Genomic DNA, 24175 nt, shown 5'->3' on the forward strand with positions numbered 1-24175 from the left:
GCTGGAGAGTCCTGTTTTCTGGAGGCAGAGGAATCAGTCCCTGCTGTTGAGGAGAACATTCTGGTTTCTCCCTTCAGTGTCACTTTGTCCTGACTGATATTTACTTAGTTGCTCTACTGCCAGCCTACTTGGTGATTCAGGCTGTGTGCCACTAAAGCTTCGATATGGTATTTCTTTGTGTGGTTTGGTGCCAGAGGTCATGGCATTGTTGGGCCGGTGGAGTATACTCACTGAAGCTCTGTCGCGAGACTGTCTGGCAACACTGAGAGGCTGACGACTGTCTGGCAGTGCCTCTGAGACAGACAGAAAGAGATTTATAGAAACATTAGCGCACATAGACAGAATTCATATTTTAACCTTCATTAACAGAGAGAGAAGATGTGAGAACCTTTTAAATGTCCTACAGAAATACAAAAATACAACTGTTTATTCCCTAACCTGGCATGGTTACCTATATGACAAATCGAATGTTCTGTGGGAACGGGTTGCAACCCCCTTGAGAGCTCTGTTCTGCAAAGATTTGGCAAGATATCACACAGAATGGGGGATTTTGTATTATGTAAGGCAACCCTGGAAAATAATCTAATTGGGGCAATGCAGCAGTATACTGGGCTTTCATCATCAGTGACACAGAATCCAGTTCGTCAGGGGAAAATGAAGTGCAAACTGCCTCTGGGACAGAGCAGCATTACAGGGTCTTTATATTATCAGGTCCATAGAACAAAACCACGGATTACTTGTTGCCTGGCAACCATACTGTAGGTTGAAAAGAGCTCGAGAGGATATGTAATCTTTAAAAGGATCAGAGAGGTCAGGAACATTGTATAGATTTTTCACAACAAACAACTTGCCCATTATTATCAGCCAAACTGTAAAATATCTGGAACAGTTACACAAATTATTAGTATATTAACGTGGCAAAGCATCGGACCACCAACAGCCCATCAAGAACATAAAAGCAGTTGGCTGGAAATGGTAACAACAAGAAAGGATGATTTTTAATAGTAACTTAACACCATCTGAAAATCTTCTTTTTGCTGACCTTGCTGTGGTGATGTAGACATGTATTTAGAACATGTTCAGTGAATCCTGAAATCACAAAGTTTCAGCCGGAGGACGTCACTGAAACGATGCTTTCAGCTTGGTGTTAAGTTTCTCTTGAAAGAAGAATGTGCACAAAAACAAATGAAGCCAAATGAAACACGTACGGCAGTCAATTTTTATTATGATCAAAAGCAAAGAAACACAAATGAAAGAAAAAAGCTGTAACCAATAAAACAAAATGGATGTCAAAACCAAATTGAAGCTGACAGTGTAGGAAGACATGGTGGGAACTGGTGTTCTGGTGGCTCTCAGAAGCAGAAAGCACCACCTGTGTGACAGACCAAGGCAATGTGTCACCTGTGGGTCTCCTTCTTGGACAGGAGTGGTGCTGGGTGGGGCGGGTCTGGCGGACAGCTGGTTTCATCACAGTCCTCTTGGATGGGGACTGAGTCTGAGGCTCCATTTTTTTGGTGAGCTCAGTCTTCCTTATCACGGCTACATCATCAGAGGAAACGACCATCAACAAATGCAGAGACACAACAGTAAGCAGAGACAGAACAGCAGAAAGCCCCACTGAGGCACATGATGATTTTGAGCCACTGCTTTGAATTGCTTTACTCAACGTACAGGACAAAGAAAAAAAAATGTAAAATAATATTATTTCTATGGCAAACACTACAGTTTTTGAGCAGCAGTTAAAATATATAGTATGGTGACAATTAGTTAATAGTTGGAAGCTTCATAATGTTGTCATTTGAATTATTAATCAACACTCAAATGCTGTACCACTTATTCTTTCCCTTCTCTTTGCATGACTATTCATTCTGTTTAAATCCAGTAATTCTGCACAGTTGCAGAAAAGTGTTGGCTTTATAGTATTATACTATTTGTATAATTAGATTCCAGTGGTGGCTGCATAGCATTGTTTCCAATGTGACCCAACTTTGAATAACTTGTAAACTGCCAAAAGTAAAAACTAAAATAAAATTAAATAAAATTAAAATAAAATAAATAAAGAACAATATATGAATATTCTGCATCTATGTATATTTGTTGGCTTTTAGGCTTTCAAAAAATACATTACAACAATATTTAGAAATAACAACTACTTCAACTATGAACAGAATTTAGGAAATCAAGAGGAAACCAAAACCTTGAGAACCTTTTTTCTTCTTGACGTCCTCTCTCGGGATGTAGACAGGTTCTTTGCGGATGGGTTTGCGTTCTGGTGTGGAGATTCGACCTTTAGGCCGCCCTCCCTTGGCCTTTGGTTTAACCGGCTTTTCCTGTTTCTCTGTCTTCTTTTGTTGTGTCTGCTTGTTCTGGACCACAGCAGGCATTTTGGCTGGGCTGGGAGCCCTGGGCAAAGGCTCAATCTGCTCTGTTGCCATACTCTTATCATCATCTGCGGTGTGTCAACAACAGGACATGAGAAACATGAGACAGTATTAAACGTGTTTATTAGAAACAGAAAAGGGAAAAGAACAATATGAAGGAACAAACCGTCACAGAGATCGAGCCCAGGGCGTCAAATACCAACACTTTGTCATGCCCACTGGTACATGTTTGACAAGAACCACATGTTAAAAGGGCTTTTTGGCTCAAGGGTGCCTTTTGCATCTGTATGAGATGGCTAGGAGTGTGACAAAGTGACGTTAGTATTTGACGTCCCGGGAGGAGAACGTGTCGAGAGATCTCACCTTGTGTGTCGACCCAGGAGCTGTCCAGGATGGAGTCGTCCATTGTGGTTTCGTCTCTATCGTAGCTTTCCGTCTGCCCTTCAGTTTCAATGGTTTGAGCCTCTCTCTCAGGAGAGGCGGGGGTCTCGGGGACATCACCCACCTCCTCTAGACTGGCAGCCTCCATGTCCGCTTCTTGGGCCAATTCCACAGACTCCTCCTCTTCCTCCTCTTCCTCTTTCTGGGCAGCGACACAAAGGGCCTCAGCCTCAGGTGGAGCAGAGAAACGAACGCTGTGTCCCGGCTCCTCCGCCTCATCGATGGTCTGGACCACAGTGATAAAATCGTCTTCAACTGTCACCACTGATTCGATGGCGGCGCGAGTCTCTGGGATGTCCTTTGCTGCTCCTGCTCCTGCCCCTGCTTTCTCTAACACGTCGTCCTCAACTTCCTCCTGCTTATTCTCAGCCTCCACAGGTTTTACAGCTTCTTTCTCCTCAGGCTTGTCCATCTCAGCCATTTTCTCTCTCTCCTTCTTCTCTTTCAGCTCATTTTCTATCTTGTCTTTCTCCTCCTTCTCTTTCAGTTCCTTTTCTATCTTCTCTTTCTCCTCCTTCTCTTTAAGTTCTTTTTCTAACTTCTCCTTCTCCTCCTTCTCTTTAAGTTCCTTCTCTAACTTCTCCTTCTCCTCCTTCTCTTTAAGTTCCTTCTCTAACTTCTCCTTCTCCTCCTTTTCTTTAAGTTCCTTCTCTATCTTCTCCTTCTCCTCCTTCTCTTTAAGTTCCTTCTCTAACTTCTCTTTCTCCTCCTTCTCTTTTAGCTCCTTTTCTCTCTTCTCTTTCTCTTCCTTCTCTTTTAGTTCTTTCTCTTCCTTTTCCCTCAACTCTTTCTCTATTCTTTCTTTTTCCTCTCTTTCTTTCCTTTCTCTCTCCTCTTGCTCCAACTTTTCCCTCTCTTCTCTTTCTTTCTTCTCTTTCTCTTCTTTTTCTTTCCTCTCTTCCTCCTCTCTCTCCTTCTTCTCTTTCATCTCCTGCTCTTTCTGTTCTTTCTCCTTCCTTTCTTTTTCTTCTCTCAGTATTCTCTCTGCCTCTTCTTTCTCTCTTTCTTCTTTCTCTCTCCTTTCCCTCTCCTCTATCTCTTTCATTTCCTTTTCTTTCCTCTCTGCCTCTTCCTTCTCTTTTTTCATTTTCTTCTCAGCTGCTTCCTTTTCTTGTGCTTCCCTCATTTTTCTTTCTGACTCCTCTTTCTCTTTCTCCTCTTTGTTTGTTCCTAACACTGGTGAAGCAGCTCTTTTAGGGGAGCCATACACTTCTCTTTGTTTAAGCTTGGAAGGTGAGAGCACTGGGGAGAGCAGCTTGTCATCATCGATGTTGCTTTCCACAGATGAAGCAGGTGAAGTTTTGACAGGTCTGGCAATTCGGTCCTTGGCCACGCCGGTTAGCTGGTACACATCTTCGGCATCCACTTCCTCATAGGCCTCCTGGTGGACCAGCTTAACCTTCTCTCGTAGCTCCTGCAATTCTCTTTCCTCCTCCAAACTTAGAGGCCTGTCCTCCATCTCCAATTTGCGGATCTGCCTCTCGTAGTCAGCAATCTCGGTCTCTGACACTGAGCCTTCACCACTGGCTTGTCGCTCAGTCTCACTCTGTGACCTCCCGCCTTCTTCTAGAGTCACAGTGACTGTTGGTGTCACAAAGGACTCAATTGGCTGAGTATGGGGCGTCTCACTTACAGTTTTACTTAGCTGATCATCTTCAACCTCCTTGCCCTTTTCTTCAGCCGAGTCTTTTCTCTCTGCTTGCTTCTGGTCTTTCTCTTCAGGGACATCAGCAACTCCTGATGGCTGGCTCTTGTCCTCTACAGATGTGTCTCTGACTGCTAATTTCCTAGCCTGCTCTGCCACTTTCTCCTCCAGGACGGAGGGGGTGAACGCCTGTGCAGAAGTGTCGGTCGGGCTGAACACATCTGCAGGGGAAGGCATGGGTCCTGAATATTCACTGAAGACACAATAGCCCATCTCCTCCAGCTGGCTGTCACTCTTTCTGGGACTCTGTTCCCCTGAAACTAGACTAGCCAGAGGGTCATCAGAGAGGACAGGAACATCAGCTTGAATTGACTTTCTTCGGGTGATTTCTGGATCATTGTTTTCTGATGCAAGTCTGGAACGGGTACCAGCGAGGTCCAGCATCTCAGGCAAGTCTTGTGCCATTATTGTGCCATTTTTAAAGGTGTTCTTAAGGGGCTGTGGTGATTCTGGTGATTCTGGTTCAGGGCTGGGTTTTGAAACTAGTTCAGTGGTCTTTGGAGGAGATGATGAATCTGAAGTGACGGAAGCTGCAGTCTCCAAGATCAGGGGAGGGAAGGATGGAGGTTTATCCACAGAGGGTGTAGTGACTGGGAGGTAGTCTGCTGACTCATCTAGACTTCCACTAGTGTATGACATAATATCTGTGGCTAATGGGGAGAAGTTCCTTGGTCTGCCTTGGCCACTTTGATCCATTGTTCCAATGGTGATGTTAAGTGAGTAACTCCTCTGCTCTAAGGCTAGTTTACCCGGGGAAAGCCTGCATTCATTACTCCTGTCAGGAACTGTGAACACTCTAGTGTCCTCTGCTGTACTTTTTGTAGTTTCAGGTTTATCCTGGGCTTCAGCTAGCGAGCTGTAGCTGATCTCCTGAGATCTAGTATCAGCTGTACTCTTTTCTTCACCAGCTGTACTCAGTTCATAATAACCCTCACCCTTACACTGGGGAGCCTCATCAACCTCCATGGCTGATGTTTCAAAATATGCTGACATACCAGATCTGTCTCTTGCATCTCTTGTTGAGTCTGCTTCTTGCACTTTGTCTTCTGAGAAATCAGAGATGCTGCTAAACTCTACCACTTCCACCGACGCTTGTTTCTCTGACACGGTGATGGGCTCACCATATGTAGGCTGAAGTGTGAGTGTTTTGGCAGATTTATTGGCTTGATTTTCAACATTTGGTGGTACAAAGGATGGCATATCCATGGTGGGGCTCTCTGGCACAACTCGTTCACCAGCAAAGAAGCCTTGGACTTGGGGCTCAAAAAACTCCTCTGGGCGTTTCTCCGATCCAATGCTGTCTGGGCTCATGGAACCACTTTTCTCACTGCCCTGCTTGTCTGAGTCCATCTTCAAAGCTGAAAGGACATCTGTAAGTTGGCTGTTTTGATCACCACAGAAAAGTAATGCTTTGGCATGCTGCAAGTGAGATATTTATTAAGCCAGGGACTGGGAAAGCCGTTATCACAGAAACAGGCAAAGCTTTCCTCAGAAACTTACAGCACAATGATACGGCCATCACTGAAGAAGTACGGCGAGATTACGGAGCCCACCAAGTCACAGATGGATGAGAGTATGGCATGGTATGTGACGGAACCGGCATGAGGCGACTGTGATGCTGATTTATGGGAAACAAGCAATAACAGATGGGATGGATATCCATGCGACTCTTCAAAACATCAAATACAAGAAGAAGAGCATTTCTGTCATTCTTTGAAAGTACAATGAAATATTACGAGAGTTTGACAAGTTCAGATCTATCAATGTTCACAGTTTCATTGACATCACATTAATTTTGGGTCTTAGTAATGACTTTCAAATGTCATTACATAATTCAAAGAATATTAGCACAAGTACAGAAGAGCCTTCCTGGTGAATGACAGAGAAATGCCGTAACTGTCACTAACAGCGACAAAAACAAACATTCCAAAACACCAATGAATCTGAATTTTGCTGATAAAATAATGCATGAAACAACTGTACCACACTTAACAAGAGACAGCCAACACAAAATTCTCTGCAAATTATGTACACAGAATTATGCTAATAATATGAGTGATCATAGTAAGTATAATTAATGGTTACAGAAAGCGCGCAGCACCGGCACACCAGCACCAAGCCACTTGTAAACATACTGAGAAACCTGTAAGCCTCTAGCCAGTGAACAAAAGCACTGTTACGTTCAGCAAACGTCACTTCATCATACCAATACGAAACGGCCGGCCCCGAAACCACAGAACAAAAAAGAAGACACAAGCGCAAAGACAGCACACAATAAACCCAAGTTAAGTTAAAAGAATGTGACTCTTTTCACCAACAAGCCTGTGTTGCCTTGCAGCCACAGCAGAGCGCAGGGAGGATTACTTGCCATTCCACCTGAATTATACTGCTTATGTTATATGCTTATGGGTTCCTTTAGACACATCTGGCATTCTTATACATTGGACAATGCAATCACATGCAGGCAAGGAGAGCAGAGGGCAGGACACACCTGTCTCAGGGCTCTCCTCACCCTCTGCTTCCTCCTCCTTTCTGTCCATAGAGCTTTCTGCAGCAGCACTAGCTACATCAGCCGGCTCCAGGTCTAGATCCTGGGCCTCGTCTATGGCTTCTCCCTGCTCTAAGGGCTCAGCTTGGGGGCTGTCCAGCTCGGGCTCTTCCCCGCTCCACTGCTGCTCATCAAGAGCTGCCTCGGACTCTGCTGCCTCTGTACTCTCCTCCTCCTCCTCCTCCTCCTCCTCCTCCTCCTCTTCCACCTCCTCCTCGTATTCAGCTGTAAGAGCCTCCATGGCCTCTTCTTCTCAAAAACAGGGTGAGAGGGGGAGACATTAAGACTACAGGCAACACAGACTTGGGCTATGTGAGAACACAACTCATGATGGGACACTTTCAGCTCTGGGAAAAGATGACCTAAAGTGTATGTCTGTTCACATATATAGGTACATCACACATATAGTACAGAGTGTTGTGTGTATGTGGTTTTTCATTCTGTTTCTACTTTGGGTGCTTGATGTGCCCAGTATGAAAGGAATCTATAGATATATTGGTTAAAGGCATGCATATTTTCTTATCATTATTAATTGTATTATCAAATATACCACTTCTCTCTTTCTCCTGTACATGCCATGCCTGCAACCCAAACTGGTCTACCATCATTGATGACTGAGGGAAAATGGAAATATAAATGAAATAGCAACACTTCAAGGCCTAACATTGCACTTTTGCACAAGCACCTCTGCTCATAGCACCTCTGAAATCCCTGGCTCTTTACAAAAGGCAACCATGAAGAGCTGCAGTCCAGTACAGTAAAAAGCAAAGTGCCTCAGATTCTCCACATTGCACAGGCTGAATTTTTAACTGTGTAATAGTCAGTGTGGGGTTGTGCAGCTTTCCTTTTCAGGAGCCATTACTGTATATCTTTTTGAGTTCTTGCTTAGGTTATATTAATTCTATTCAGCAGCCAAATGTTGCCGCATGTAACACAGCTGTTGGTAAAAAGATTTTTTTGTCAGCAGTGACAATGGGGGTCGGGGAGGCTATCGATCAGTCTGTATTAACATTATTTATACAGTTCATACAGTTTCACAGTCCGTGACATACACTTTTCTTTGCCATTGTTTACTGAATGAATATGTACATTTAAAAGAAACACAGATGGATCGATACAGCTATTTGGAGATTGGTCAATACTTTTTTTGCATTCTAGTCTCAACCGCATCAGTGTTATGAATTGTATTAGTGTAGCTTAGACATGCTGCTATGGAGAAAAGTATCAGGGGAGTTAAATTCTCTCAGTTTATGCTTTGGTTGAGGCAAAAGTATAAATGAAGTTTTTGTCGACTGTAGAAGCTGCCCAGCAAAAGGATTTATTTTGATGGATGGATAACACAGAAGGCTATGTTGCATCTTTGTAAAGCCTAAGTGTAAATGAACTGTAGTCTGAGGTTCCCTCTCCATATTTGGGCAAATTTGGGTTGTATGTAAATGTTTGCCATTGTGTGGAGCTGAAAGTCTTCCTTGTTGCCACAGTGTGTGTGTGAGAGTAGTTTAGGATGAGGTCGGGGGTTGGGCATGGTGAGGGGTCATCTTGAGTAATGAACCAAAACACAACAAATGATGTTAGAGGTATAGAGAAATTTGTGCATGGAGGTCATCAATCATGCACGGTGTCTCTGAGATAATCATGAAAGCCATTTGGACATGTGCGGGACCCACAAGTAAGACATGTGCTCTTACTGATGAGAACTGTAGTGTGTTATGCCCACTGAGTGAATCACAATTAAAACATTGTCCTTCTTTAGAGACATCACTGCTATGTGTTGGACTGAACAGAGTGGCAACCACAGGTAGCAATGGCTTTAGGTGAAATAATGAAAAAAAAAGACTGTTAAAGAAAAAGTGAAATTGCTCAGATTGTGAGCGCACAAACATCACAAGGACACACAAAGACGGACGAGGAGACGAACTGACGGACGAGGAAACGAACTGACGGACGAAGAGACGGAAGGACGGAGAGAGGGAGGTGGTCAAATCACAGAGGCAGGAGAGGGAATTGGTGTTAAAAAGAGAAAGGAGAGAAACAGAGCAAGAGTGAGAGAGAGAGGAATGGAGGGTGGGGAAATGGCAAAGAGGAACCATGCGTGGTTCACCTTCAATCTGTCTAAAGGCCACGGCCTGCCCTGTGGGGCGAGAGCCCGAGTGCGTCCACTCTGGGCTGAACAATGGGTGCTCATAGTACTCCTCGTCGGAGTGGTAGGGGTCGTCCTCGGGCACGGAAACTGAGATGGAGGGGGCGAGGAACTTGCACCTCTCCCGAGAATTTTGGAAGCGGCGGAGAGGCCCCGCCTCCTCCTCATCCCCTACATCTACAAACAAGACAGACACAAGGAGAAGAACTGCAGGGAAATCTGGACACACGGACTGAAAGAGAGAGTGAAGAGGAGGAAGAAGATAAAGGAAAAGGAAGAAGAAAACAATGAAAGAAAATGGAGAGCACATCAAAGAATGCCCATCTTAAAGGCAATTTAACATACTATTTTGAAAACAGTGACAGGATGCCAATTGAACAGGGGTTTTGCATTGTTGGTAAAAAGAACTAATAAAACAAATCATGGAAGCACTGTCTCTTAACGTAGATATGTCTTAGTAAGCCTACACTAGGACCATTGCAACAATGTATTGATTTTTTAATTTATTTTTATGTCTTTGGTCCTCAGACGGAATTTATAGCAATGAGGGGATATTAATTGGAATGGGAAGTAATACTAAATCAGAAATTTAACAGGAGCCAGGTGTGGTTCTTGAATTTAGGAAATGATCAAATGTTGACCATGCTCTTCACTAGATAAATCCTAAAGTGACTGTTTAAGATGGACATTTTTTGCAGTGAGGGACAAATTCAAAATAGGCAACAGAAACAGAGAGAGTCACCGGAGAGGGGAATGCAAGAAGAGGACAAAGCTTGGTCGAGAGCAAGAGAAACATAACACACAAGACTTGACAAGGAGACAGTGACAAGCAACTCAAAGGTGACAAAGCTCTGGGGGCCAGCCATACTCTGAGACAAACAAACTTAGTATGTTGCATCATTTGAGGAAGGTATCAATACAAACTGATTCATATATGAATGATTACAACTAAATAAAAGACATACAACACAAAACGTAATTTAACATGAATAACAACAGTTATAATACTAACACAGCTGTAGTTGTAGTATAACACCATCAGAAATGTGTGTGTTTAGTCATTGCCACTACACAAACAAACCTCTATACAAACTCTATACCAAACCTTTGGATCCAGTAAAAGACACAATCTAATCATCATTTTTAAAAGACACATTTACAACATCTCTAAGGTTCTGAGATGACTCAGCCTTTTCAGTACCAGCTTGTTCAGTATCGTGACCATTAACACAACAACACCCGTGATAACTAAACCTCTTTACCACTCCATCTGGTTTAAGAATGCAAAACACTGTCTCGTTCTGCAGGAATCCCTGTGACTGAAAACCAGCTGTTCAACTACACAAGTAACGCAGTGTTAACAAACCTGACTGTATTTGATGCATGGCTGGCCCACCTACAGGCTCACCTCATTAAATTCCAGTCACTTCAGACTAAACAGACATGAAAACAAAGGCCAAGCATGAAGCAGACTGAAGTTTCAGATACACCGTACAACCATTTCTTGCAGGCAGCTGCACAAAAACCACTGCATTGCTTAAATTTAGAAGTCAAAGATAAAGAACCACACAGCATCACAGTGTGATGGCGAAAAATTGAAAGGCAAAAAACAAATTCTGTTCTACATTTAAGGTATAAAATAAGGTAATTTCAATCACCTTATCAGCATTTAATTTAGAATCTTGTAAATTCAGAAGGCTAGCTAACACTTCTAGCTAAACGCTAGTACGCCTAGTTTGAGTCTGGATGGTCAGCTACCAAGATTATTCAGTTCGTCTCGACTCCAATTCTACGGTGCAGTTGCAGTGGCTTTATTATTTTAGCTAATTTCTTCTTTTAACCTTACTTTTTTGTTACTAGGCTTCAGTCAAAAAATACTTCAGGCTTTAGCTTGAGCGCAGCTATGTCTTCAAGTAATGTTTATAGAGCTATACCTCTGATCTGTAGCCACAGCCAAACACATACAAAAAGACTGACAGTGGACAACGACAAGAAAACACAACACCATGATTATACATGCAAAACTAAAGACATAATTTAACAAAAAAACAAAAAAGACAAACAACAAGAAGTTGGAGGTTACCTAAATTGGCTGTCATATTAGTGTGTGGGAAGACAGCGATGTGTGGAGGTTAGAAAGGGAAATGGGAGAAGAGGATGATAAAAGAGTGCCCTTGTGGTAACAAGGTGGTCACGCATGTGAACGCTTCCATCTTTTACAGATAAATGGTGATGATGATGAAGACACAAATTGCATCCGCTCCAGGTGTACGATGAGGAGGAGGAAGCAGGATTTCAGAAGAAATGGATGTCTGAAAAATGGAGAACATGTTCCTGCTTTTAGCAACTCTGGTGTGTACAGGTTCCTTGACTAGGCACCAATGTGTGGTTTGTCCCCTGTAGGTGAGGCATGTCCAGAGAGGGAGGATTAAAGAGTACACCCAGAGCCAACCCACATCAACACCCCGATGTGGTGGCGATCACAAAACCCCAGAAGTTTCAGTCATGGAAAACAGGGAAACCAAACTCCTCCATTAGAGACACACTCTCATAAACACACTGATGCTCTTGGCCTACCTTGTTCCAGAGGACCAAAGTGCTCTGCAGCAGGTGAAGGGGGAGGAGAGGGAGGCAAATTTGTGGTGTCTTCAACTGCAAAGGGAAAAGAGGATTAAGAAAAAACATTTTAGTCATAAAAATCATATATTTTAAACAACGTTGAACATCTGCGGCCATTCATTTGTGTAAAATTTTAGTAAAAATGGACCACTTACGAGGGTACTCTACAAGCACTGCATTAGTACACATGAGTGATCAGTAGCTAACACATGGACTACAGGAAACCAACTGGGGCTGTGCTCTTGGATTTTACTGTTTTCTGTCTGCCCAACTCAAATATTGTATCTTGCGGTGCTCCACCAGGGAGTTGCCTGGGCCTCTTTTATTTTCAATTTTTATACATGATTTTTATACATGGCCTTAATAATGACTCAGCTTTGTTTTGTGTGTCACCAAATTGTGGAAGGACTTGTGGAAGCTAACAGAGATCCGATTAAAGAATTAAGAATCTCAGAACATTTAGCTGAAGGACAACATGGCCTCTGCATTGCTATCAGACGAGCCACCAGCTACGAATGAAATTGTAAATAAAAATGAAAAGTACTTTCTAATACACTTCTATAATATCGCCAGACTCACATCATTCAGAATTGATGCAGCACAACCAGATATGTGGTCTTTTTTATTCCACACATTCTTCTTCCTTCTCAAAACCTACATTACCCATTGTGCAACTCAGAGTTTCTTTTTTCTACGCTACAACCTCACATTTTTTCATTTTTTCCTCTGCGGCTCCAAACACAGCTGACTCAACTGACGTTACTTAAGGCAATTAATCAGATTTGAGGCTGCTCCCTTTGGAGATACAAAAGGCTTTAAACATCATTTTTCACATACATGTAGCAGTGTTCCCACACTCCTGTGAACAGACGCTGATGTGTAAAATCAGTGGCATTTCCCTTAAATTTTGTTATTTGTAATTATTTTTAGGATGCTTGATGTGTCAAAAAATCTTTTAGTAAGTCTTCTACTTAATCTGTCCTCATTTACTGCCAAAACAGCCAAAGTCTTCTATTGGTGAGTTGAGCAAATAGAGCAAAGCCTATGAGCAAGCTCACACATGACATAATCTTCTCCCAGAAAGATATTTTTGTGCACTATTTGCAACATGATGGTCTTCTCAAGTTGAAGATGCTCTGCAATATCACTGCTGCACACGGCAATATGTTGTCCCATGCAGTTTCATTGGACACCTATCCAGGGCCTAAGCCTAGCTAGACAGGCTCAAGTCCCTCACGACCACTGGATTTATTTCCAGTGTGTGTGTGTGTGTGTGTGTGTGTGTGTGTGTGTGTGTGTGTGTGTGTGTGTCTTACCTGATGGCAGCCTCTGAGTCTCCTGTTCTCCCTTCAGTACCGCCACTGCCTCTGCCGTCACTTCCTGCACAATCCGCGCTGACACTTGCTCTAAACACACACACACACACACACACACACACACACACACACACACACAGTTAATAAACTTTAAGATTATTGTAAAAAAAAAAGTAGCAGCTTAAGTAAAAAAAAAAAAAAACTAAGGAATTAATTTGGTTTAAATCTTAAGACTGGCTGGGAAACAAAGGTGCAGCAAATCCCCAGCCTCGTCAGCACATCAGGGCTCTGTGGTTGTACTGAGCAGCTGTCTGAGAATGTGAAGCAGGGTGTTGCTGAGGGACAGCATGTAGCCAGTCAAAGTTCATGGGATATATGGATAAAATCTTCCATCCATTTCGTATTACTGTATTTTTGATTCATTTCATGAAAACCTGAGATGAAAGCCAGTGTGAGGGAGCTGAAATTGTTTCCATAACTATGGGGATGCTAGGACTGCTGGAGAAGGCTGCGACTGTCACCATGGAAACCCAGCATCCCTAAACAAGTGCAGACTAAGAATTAAACCTGGACCAGACGAGAGTGTACAGTATGAGATAAAAGACAGCTCATTTCTTTTTCTTTTCGTTTGCAAGGACACACACTCTCACACATGCTTCTGAGGATTTAGAAAATGATACTGACCCTGGAACAGACGCACATGTTACGCAGTCAGCATTTCAAAAATAAATCACTACAGATGTTCACTAATGTTTTTGCTGTAAGAACTGTATTGTCTTTTTTTATTTAGTGACTACCAAACAAACTGTATACACTTTATTTCATACTAACACCATTCAATATCCTTTTTTTCCTTTGAGGTATACTGGACAAAATGATCAGCATACTGTTTCAAGATGTTGCTTGGCATGTTTTCCTTTATTTGATAGTGACAGTGGAGAGACATGCAACAAAGGTTCCCCTGAATCAAACCATGCCAGTTTGAAATAAATGAATATTTTCAGCTGTTTGAATGACTGCAGTGGACTGTGAACAGCCAGACTGCAGATGTCTACTACCCTAATTCCCCTTCTCGCTCATTTATCTATTCAAGGTGGAGGATCTACCCCCTTTTGGAGGTGACGCTGACATGCCGTTTCAGCTTGCATATAGTTAACATTCCTAAGATTCAATATCAAATTCAGTCTTTTGCAAGGAAATCGAGGCAGTATGAGATTTACACTCCTCATGACACTTGTGTTAACATTTCGAGAGCAGCTGCCAACATTGTCTGGTTGTCTGTATGCTGGTGGGCAACAGGGGGATAAATGAGGACAGTCCTATAGGACAAGGTTCAACCTGACTGACAACTACCAAGAACAAACAGGAGGTGAAATTTAATGTAAATCTGTGACAATGATGAATTATGATCTATGAATGTAATTTCATGCAGAAATAGGGCTTTTTCCTCACTTTTGCCCCAAATTTGCAACTAAACAGGGGCAACTTACGAAACTATCAGTCTCTCAGTCTCTATCAGACTATTATTTAAAGCTGTCTGCTTGTTTGCATTGTATGAATTGGCTTAAATATTGTCTGGCATGCAGGGGGAGACTGCAGAGTTCTAATCAAACCAGCCTTAATTTGCATAGTAACAGTGGTTATGTGGGATTGGGTGGCAGTGTGGTGCTTTTACTGCTGCTGTTTCAGGACCTTTTTCTATCCAACATCGCCCACACATCAACACAAACAAGCTGGCAGGCATACACACATGCAATTACACACATACACACTTCTTCCGGGAACACTTAACACAACCCACTCACCGACTCAAAGCAGCCATTTCCCATTTTCAATAGCAAAGCGCAATGAACGTGTACCACCTATTCACTGCTTACAGGCAAAACCCTTTCTTCTAATACTGGAAAATAGAGCCGCTGAGGTGCCAATGCCAAACGCATTCAATGGTTGTGACATCAAACAGCTACAAGCAGCCCCTAAAGCTTAAACCTGGGGTCATATAACCCTGCAGATGTGTGTGAATACTTCCCTTTGGTTAGTGAGACAATATATTCAAAACAAGTACCTGAAGACTTTACAAAATGTTAGTACTCATCTGCCATCCATGGGTAGAACACATGGCTTTGGGATCATTCTCACTGTTCTTTTGTAGTTCAGAGTCCCAAACCCAGGGAATGGCTTTTCTTAAACTAACACATGGCACAGAAATCAATATACTAACATAACAAGTCTCAAAAAAATAATGCAACTGAAACAAATCATGACTTCGCTGACCAGTTGCAGGTGGGGTTAATGAATGAGTAAAGATTTAGCGAGTGCTGGGTAGCAGAATCTGTTCTTATATAAAAAATCAATCATGTTTTCTTCCTGTATAGCGAAATATAACACACGCTTATGGTGCTTGAACCAACCAATTTCAACCAATAATATCATGACATCCACCCACTTATCAATTTTCCAGTGTTAGCAGCACTGAGCAAAGATTCATTAGTTAGCTAGCTAGTAACAGCATGGTACGTTGGTGTGTTTTCATGTGTTCGACATTTCAAACATTTCCCCAAAATACTGTGGATACAGGCCTGCTGGGTAGAACTTATTCACTTTCAGGAAAGCTGTATCTGTGACAGCTCCAGACAGTGCACAAGGCATTTCACAGTGGACTGCTTCAACAAATACATGGAGCATACAATGGCCTCCATCTCTCTCCCTGACGGATATTGCTATCCTGCTGGTGTACACCGTCGGGACAGCAGTAACTATGTACCTGCTCCAGTAACAGAGTTGATAAAAGAGAAGTAGGCGAGCAGTCCTCACAACTGAATAGAGGCAAGCAGTCAACTTTAAATCACGCTAATTCTCCATGTTTGTTATGACACACCCACTTTTTAATGTTCGAGTCAAGTTCCTCCCAAAGTTAGGTCTGCCAATACAACACGTTAAATACATTTGAAAACATTTTGAAAAATTTGCTTTGTCATTAGAGGGTAGACTGATGATGAAAAAAAAAAACAATATACATGTTTTCAGCATAAGGCTGCAACATAAAATGTGAAAAAGTGAAGGGTTCTAAATATTTTCTGAATGCACTGTATCTTCAAAACTGATGAAAGCAGTGATTTGAAAACTCTGTATTTGGAGCAAATAAAAAAGAAAGCAACTCCAAACTGCCCTGCTGTTATTCAAAAGGGGCTTCGTGCATATGGTTTGGGAGGATAAAAGCAAAATGCAGTCTCCTCCAGACTCACACTTAAAGGGACATTTAAATGCATCATCGAGGTCAATGGGTTCAGTCAGACATCGTGGACTTTTAGCCCTTCAACCAAATCCACAGAAATGCACATTCACAAAGCAACAGCACTGAAAAAAATGACCTTGTCACATCCACACAGCGAGCTGACAGTGATGACAGCTAGCCTGGTCTGGTTGTCTCAGCATTTCTCTGATAGACTGGTAGATTGTCAAGACATAGGAGCCTGCCTTTCTTTGGCTTTGACATGAGAATTAACCATATGCACAAAACAACTGCACTGAGGTACAGAAAATGTTGCATCAAATTTGAGGATCTACATCCATAATCAAATGTAACCACACACATACACACAGACACACTGTTCCAATTAAGTAAAAGTGTATTACCTGTGTAACAGGCAAGCCGAAGCTGAGGATGCTTCCTCTCCGAGCAGAGAGTGCGACTGGAAGCCCAGAGTCAACGCAATGCACAGCCGAACAGACACACACACACACACACACACACACACACACACACACACACACACACACACACACACACACACACACACACACACACACACACACATTCACACACACACACACACACACACACACACACAGCAGGACTAAGAGGGCATGGAGAGAGCAGGAGTGCCGTTTAGAATGTTACCAGCCGGCACCCAAAATGTGTAAAGCAAGGGGTTGCCATAGCAACAGACTGGTGGGCCACTGATTTGGGTCCCAGTGTAATTCAGATGCCAGCAGCATGCCGTCGTCATTTCCGCCTCTCTGTCTGTAGCCTTCAGCACAGAGGAGATGATGGCTGCGACGTGGCTGAACAGTTAAACCTATATATTTTAGATTTAAGATTTTTTTCCCTACTGAAGTAGCAATGAAAGAAAATATATATTATTTGTGTACAGCAGGTGTGTCTTTTTCCTTTTTGTGATTTAATCTAGCCAACTTTTCATAGAATGGTGTTAACAGCAAATTTCTCTACCTGAATCTTTTTCCTCTGACTTAATATGTTTGTGAATGCAGGTGATGCATATTCAGATATATGCGATGATGAATATGATTTCTTTTGGACGTTTATCATCCTGGGCAGTTTGGATGGTTAACCACACCTGCCATCAGTTTGTCAGCCTGCTGGTGCATGACATATAAATATGGGTGTGGTTTCCATTTTTCAAACATCCTGACCTGACGATGAAAGTAGCATTGAAACGTTGTCTTCATTAAGCTTTTGTGGAATGCAGTAAATGTGCAGGAATTACCTTTTTTCATCAAGGCTGTTTTCTGATAGCCCTGTACTGTAGAATTACTTTCCTTCAACTACTGAAGCGAAAACAACATTTATTGAAAAACATTTAGTATTTTCTTTATCCTAACACAATCATATTGTTATCATATGTCATATCAAGTTCAGTGCAAAATAAAATATATTATTATTGATTTTGAATCAGTGAATATACAACAAACTATGCTCTGATTTTATGCCCAGGACATTCTGTTGTTATAAATCTGTTGTGAGAAAAAACAAAGAAAGAAGATATTTTCATCATTCCACAAGGGACGCTATTTGAAATTATCATATTGTAGCATCATTCCTGTTCTTGAATATCATTACTGTGCAGTGGACTCTTAGTGTAAGATGAGCCTAGACCTGACACCCAGTGTCTCTAATTAAAAAGCTGTAATTGATTAAATAATTGATGTCTGTGGCTATCAGAGGTGACCACTCTTACAACAGATACTGTTGTTGTGGTTCTCCATATTCAAGTCCGACTTCATTGGAGTACTCACATAACATGACATAACATACATAATAATAGTTTTGGGCAACATGCATTATATTACTTTAAGGCCTCTTAACATATTTGCATTTTGTGCTGAAGTGCTAAAATGCTCTGCAAAAAAGCTTCATTCAGTGTATCTCAGAGATTCAGACTCCTCAAACTTGGGATTTGTCCCTATTTGTTTATGTCCATGCTTCACACCACAGCTTCATTTGGTCAAATATCCTCCCTGCTGCAGCCAAACACACTCATTTAGGTTGATGGGATGGAGAGACAGAAAATCTTGTCCAGGATTTTTGACACTAGGCCCAGTTAAGTTACTTCTGTCAGCTCAATGCAATATCTCTAATATAACACGAGGGCTTCTGCGATTTATGCAACAACTCTCTAGAATAAGTTCAACAACCATCTATATTCTTTCTACTTCCATTAACTCACTCGGTTTCTTTGTGTCTCCCTCTCTCCATCTCTTTCTCTTGACCACATCCAGCACGGCTGACTGGCTTTTTCAACTTTCGTCTCAAAGGAAAGTCAAGAGGGCAATTTCGTGCTTCAATAGGATCTTGTTGTGTCTGAAGAGCTTTTCACAGGGAGAGAAGGCTCACCAAGTGCCAGCATCAGCCCTTCTGTCACCCATTCTGCCCCACTTACCCCCGCCCTGCCCTGCTCTGGAGCAAAGCTAATGTATGCTGACAAGGTGCTCGGCAGACAAACACAGCTTTGGTTACACAGCTGCTGAGAGGATGTCATTTTCATGCAGATGATTAGAAAACATGTACTGAAACGCTGATCATTATCATTATTAGAGATTACCGTCTAGAAAAGCTGGGGGAGAGGAGAGGGTTTCTCTTCATGTGTCAGGCAACTTTCATTTGGATCTCATTCATTTTATCCATTTCATACAGCAGTGCACTGTTATTTGCTACTGTTTTTAAATTACGTTCTAGTAGTAACAGATATATTTGGTGGTAATCTGATTTTAGAGACATCTTCTGACTTGATCTCAGGATTTAGTGACACATGTGATGCAGACTGGTAACCTTTTTCAGAGTCTGAGGACAAGCTCTTGAGACAAAAGTTGCATTGAAAAGATTTATACCATATTTAATTCTGTTTAGTTGCTGATGAAGACCATGAGATGGAGAAGAAAGCACATTGTTAAATGTTGGGCTAAAACTCTTGCAGAGAAAAAAAGTACTGTTTTCTTGTTGATGTCAGTTTTAAACCATTACTTTGAAGCTGGAAGGAGGCTGTTTACAGCTTTTGTGTGCTTGGTACATGCTAATAATGACCCAGAGGAACACATGAGGCCTTGGCAGTGGCTAATTATGTTGGCCACTGGCTACAAGGTAGCCTCTCATTTTTATTAGAGAGCAAGGAGTGTAGCAATGTGATAAGAGCTCTGGACATAAGAAGTGTACACGATCTTTAAGACAGGGTGGTCCGTATAATCAGCAGGTTAGTTACTTGATATGTGTCTTAGATAAAAAAAATAAATTGTCTAGATAACATTTGTTGGGGGATAGTTGGTCTTGTCCTGCTGGACTAAGGGAAAAAATAAGTGATACGTGTGATGATAAGTGATATATAACAACCAGTTTAATCACATGCAGACAAATGGATGCAGCAATACAGCCAACTTCCCGTGACTAGTTTACAAAAAAACTAATCGGCATGTCCGTTGTATTGAAGTATGAAAAATATGTATGCAGATAAGATCCGTTGTATGATGGGACATCATAAAGATTCTTCCTTCCACATAAGTGACAACTAGATCAACTTTGTAGGGAAAGAAGTAAGCCACAGTTAAAGCACAGTTGAACTAATTAGCAGACACACAATTTAAAGTTTGTTTAATATCATGAAAACGTTAAAATGTGAGATTAATATTTGTTCAAAACCTCAAATTGGTGACACCAGAATTTGTTTGTGTGCACAGGTACACATTGTAGAGAGTACCAACTGATTAATTTCAATCATGAGGGAACCTGTCTGGAAATACTCACTGCCAAGTCTATTTGCATGTCATAAGCCAATAGCTTGATGAATCAAAATTTTGTCACCAAGTCATAATATTGTTGGAAAAGTAGCAGAATTTTGTATGAAATAAAAAAATACTTTTGTCAATATATAAGTGTGAGTTATATTTTGAACTGATGTTGGCATTTGAAGGATTGAGCAATGGATGTCAAACTGTAGTTCTTGGACCGAAACAAAAACTGACCGGTCAGTTCTACGTGCACACCGCAGGATAATAACATTAGTTATATAAAACATGACAAAAATGAATAAATAAATGCAGAAAATCTAAATACTATTAAGGATAAAGGGCATCAGATGAGTACCGGTAGTTGTAATTTGTTTTGTCACTGTTCTGTGTCACAACAGAGCCTAAACACTCAGAAGAAACAACTGCTGACATTTACAGAAGTGTTTTTCTACCCACACATCATGTTTGCTGAAAACAACAACAAAAAAAACATTTGTGGTCACAGCAGGCCAACAGAAAAAATGGACTAATGAGTAGAAAGGTAAATGCAACAAAAGCACCGGTCAAGGATTTTTTCAACATGCAACACATATGTAACCAATTAGGTTACTTCTTTTTCACCAGTGGAGAAAGTCTCCGGACTCCCTTAAAAAACCGCACAAGTTAGGTGACATGTGAAATGCTATGTAAGACAAATTCTTAAGTATTTGGGCCTTCTCTTAAATTTGGGACATGTTTTATGTGATTAAGGTATTTCTTTCTTTGTGTAAAAAACATATCCGTTTGTCCCAGCGTGCTGGCTAAGACTGTTGGGCCATCAGTTACAAACATTGCATGGTCTTTGCAAACGGAAAGATGAACATGTGTATATGCATGTAGAGAGAGGAAATGTGATAAGAAGTGGTCACTCAAGACAGCTAAGTTAAAAATTCATTACATCAAAAACTGTATTTTAATTGTATTCTTAGTTGTATTTCACACATTAAAGTTGTATTTTTCATATAACAACTATTCTCTGAATAGCAGTTTTTTGTTCCATAGTTACTAATGCTAATTCCTTTGATGTGTGTCTAATCAAGTAGCATTATGTGATTACAATGCAGTGATGTGACTCCTTCTGCTTTTTCCAACATATAAACACCTCCAACAAAACCTGGAAACAAGTGAAATGTTCTTGGAAGCAGCTCACAATCTTCTGCATTGTTCGAATATGTGATCAAGACTGAAAGATACTAGATAATTAAAAATGCGATTTAGGCCATGAACATGGTCAAATTGCAACAGACAACTTCACTAAAAAATAGCGTTATCAGCCTTTAAGACTGGTGTCAGTTAAGTCCTAATAATGGGAAGATAGAAGGTTAATTGGGCTCATCTTATGCTGAACAGCCTCGTCTGTGGCAAGCTACAGGCGAAAAGAACAAAAGCCCAGGCAAAGTAAATTGTAGGGGAGCTGTTCCCATGGTTACAGCATTGGTACATTATTGTTCTTGTCTCCAGGGCGTGAGTGAGGGTGGGGTCGGGTCGAGGGGGTTGAGGGGTAGAGAGACAGATTTTATGTGTTAATTATAGCACCGTTAATAACAGTATGTGATTCTAGTGAGGACTCAAAGTGCTGTAAACCCACGCACAAGAAGAGGCAGGACACACATACACGTGACAACGCACAAAACGGTCGTTGACAAAGCTCGCACACGCATTCACACTACTGCAGGGACACACACAAGCCTAAATCACACACCTCACTTTTTTTCACTTCTATATTTCCATCTTTTAGAACTGACAGCAAACATCATTGATATGTTTCCAATTCTTCCCTATTCTGACCATACACTGGCTCCCAATTTGCATGTTTTACTGTACATTTACATGTCTGCACTTGCTGGAAGTGGGTTAGGGACATAACACATTTGCACTTTTTTTGCTGACGCAGTGAAAATGTATCACTGAGCAACTCCAGCAATGAATCTTTAAAGCATGGTTTACTCTCGTAAATCATGGCCCAGATTAAACTGTATACATGATATACATGTTTCAGCTGATTTGTAAAAACAACAAATCTTCATAACATAATATTTCAGGGCAAATACTAGGAATGAAATGAAAGTGTAAAGGAAATTAATGTTGCATGATTTTTTTTTAAGGCAGCAACCATAAACCACAGCGTCCCTGGTTTGAGCCCTGCTGTAAGCCTTTGTTGTATGTTGTTCCCTGTATTTCTCTCTAGTGTCAACTCCTTAATAAAGGCAAAACATATCAGTACTTTTTAAGTCTAAATTATGACTCATTAGTGGGCTTCAAAAAGGGCTTCCCTAGGATTCCTTTACCCTTTACCTGAAGTTGATCTTCAGTGATTAAAAGGGAATGCACCCACTGACCCAATATATTATCTTGTTTAAGCAATTTATAAATGCAAGTACATTCCAGGTGAGCTTGTCAAGCAAAACAAAAAAAAATCAGAATATTTAAACATGTCTTACCTGCAGTTACAGCATGAGCCCCAGTTAGCTCCCCGTTGAAGCCGTTCTCCCTGGCGGAGTAGGAGGCCGTGGTCATGTGGGCGGCCCCAGGCTGGCAGGTCCTGTAGGCTGAGGAAGAGTAACCATTGGCCCCATGGGTTCCAGTGGACTCCTGCCCGCCTGATGAGTCCCACTGGGGGGCACCGTCTTCTGGCTGTCGACTGTCTGCCATGCTGGTGCTAGCTAGCAGCAGGGGAGAGTGGGCAAGGAATGGGGTCTGTCCTTCTGGCAAGGAGACATGAAGGGATGGAGGAGAGAAGGCGAAGCACGGTCAAATCTCAGTGTCATTAAATGCAATGTTAGCAATGTTTCATAAAGGAGAATGAACAGTGTGCAGACCAGAGGCGGCTCTAGGACACGCTGCATCAGTCACATTCACAAATCTCTTTTTGTCAGTCATAATCCCTGCTGCAGCTCCACTGAGCTTCACTGTCAACAGTTCTGAAAGTGTATCTGTGCTTGTGTGAGTGTGTGTGGAGGTGGTTGTGTGAAATACTGTCCTTGGATGTTAGCGGGCAGGTGACAGCCACTGGATTAAACCCTATTGATTTGTGTGCGTGTGTGTAATGACTCATACAGCCAGTGGCCCGGGTGGAAATCACAGCTGGCTGAAAATGAACAGGGCCGACCTTGGACTTGTGTGACACACAGGGTTTTGGGGACGCAAGGAGGGCTCTGATCATACTGACAAGACCCAGCCCAGCATTAGACAAATTTCGAGCAGCAGTATTGTCGAATTTACATCCAACAGCAAATATTTCAAAAACAAAAAAACAGGGAGGAAGGGGATTTTGATCTGTACAAGAGGTAATTTTAGTGCTGACCAGAAACTTCCAACCACTGTGGGGCTTGCGTGCATATGGAATCCCATGCTGGGGGCAGATGATTGATCAGAACTGCATAGGGAGGAGATCAAGCAGAAGCAAAAGGAGGAAAATATTGATCAACACACATAATCGCCTGAGGCAGGGACAGGCAGTAAGATTCAATGATCCCTTGGACAATATTGGACAGAAGGTGGGGGAAGTAGATGAATTGGTCTGATTTAGCATAAGATCAATGCACAAGATCGTGTATGTGAAACCCTTGACTTAGAATCCGCTCCTCCTCTGTGGATAACTGGATGACTTTGTCTGTTGACCATTATATGTACTGTACATACTGTTCCCTTTCTTCTGAGATACTAACATTGATATCAGCACATAGTGTTTATTTGAGGCAGTGTCAGTCTTACAATAGCAGCACCAGTATTGGCCTTCATACACTCAAATTAATGTTGCTTTGTTGAGAGGAAAAAATAAAATTGTGAGCCTGCAAGCAAACACACAAGACAGAAAAAGCTTCAAAAACAAATGGTTTTTCGCAGGCGGTTTGCAGCCGGTGGTACTTCAAGCCTTTCCTGAGCAGCCTGTGTAGTTGTACATAAGGGGATGTGTGAGGGAGCAATTTGTCATTTAGCTCTGCAGTCCACCGAGACTCAGAGAGT

The 24175-nt window shown here is 41.8% G+C and overlaps 1 protein-coding gene across 1 annotated transcript in view; it reads right to left on the reverse strand.

The window, feature by feature from the left end:
• map2 (microtubule-associated protein 2) overlaps positions 1-24175 on the reverse strand; it is a 94905-nt gene that overhangs the window by 20927 nt on the left and 49803 nt on the right. Inside the window, exons 4-7 of the mRNA XM_041950536.1 lie at positions 22651-22914; positions 13151-13240; positions 11793-11867; positions 232-293 (exon numbers count right to left, since the gene is read on the reverse strand). Of these exons, the coding sequence (XP_041806470.1) occupies positions 232-293; positions 11793-11867; positions 13151-13240; positions 22651-22861 (438 nt within the window). The 5' untranslated portion in view covers positions 22862-22914. The remainder of the gene's footprint in view (positions 1-231; positions 294-11792; positions 11868-13150; positions 13241-22650; positions 22915-24175) is intronic.

The sequence above is a fragment of the Chelmon rostratus genome, chromosome 13 (assembly GCF_017976325.1).
Source record: "Chelmon rostratus isolate fCheRos1 chromosome 13, fCheRos1.pri, whole genome shotgun sequence".
Taxonomy (NCBI): domain Eukaryota; kingdom Metazoa; phylum Chordata; class Actinopteri; order Chaetodontiformes; family Chaetodontidae; genus Chelmon; species Chelmon rostratus.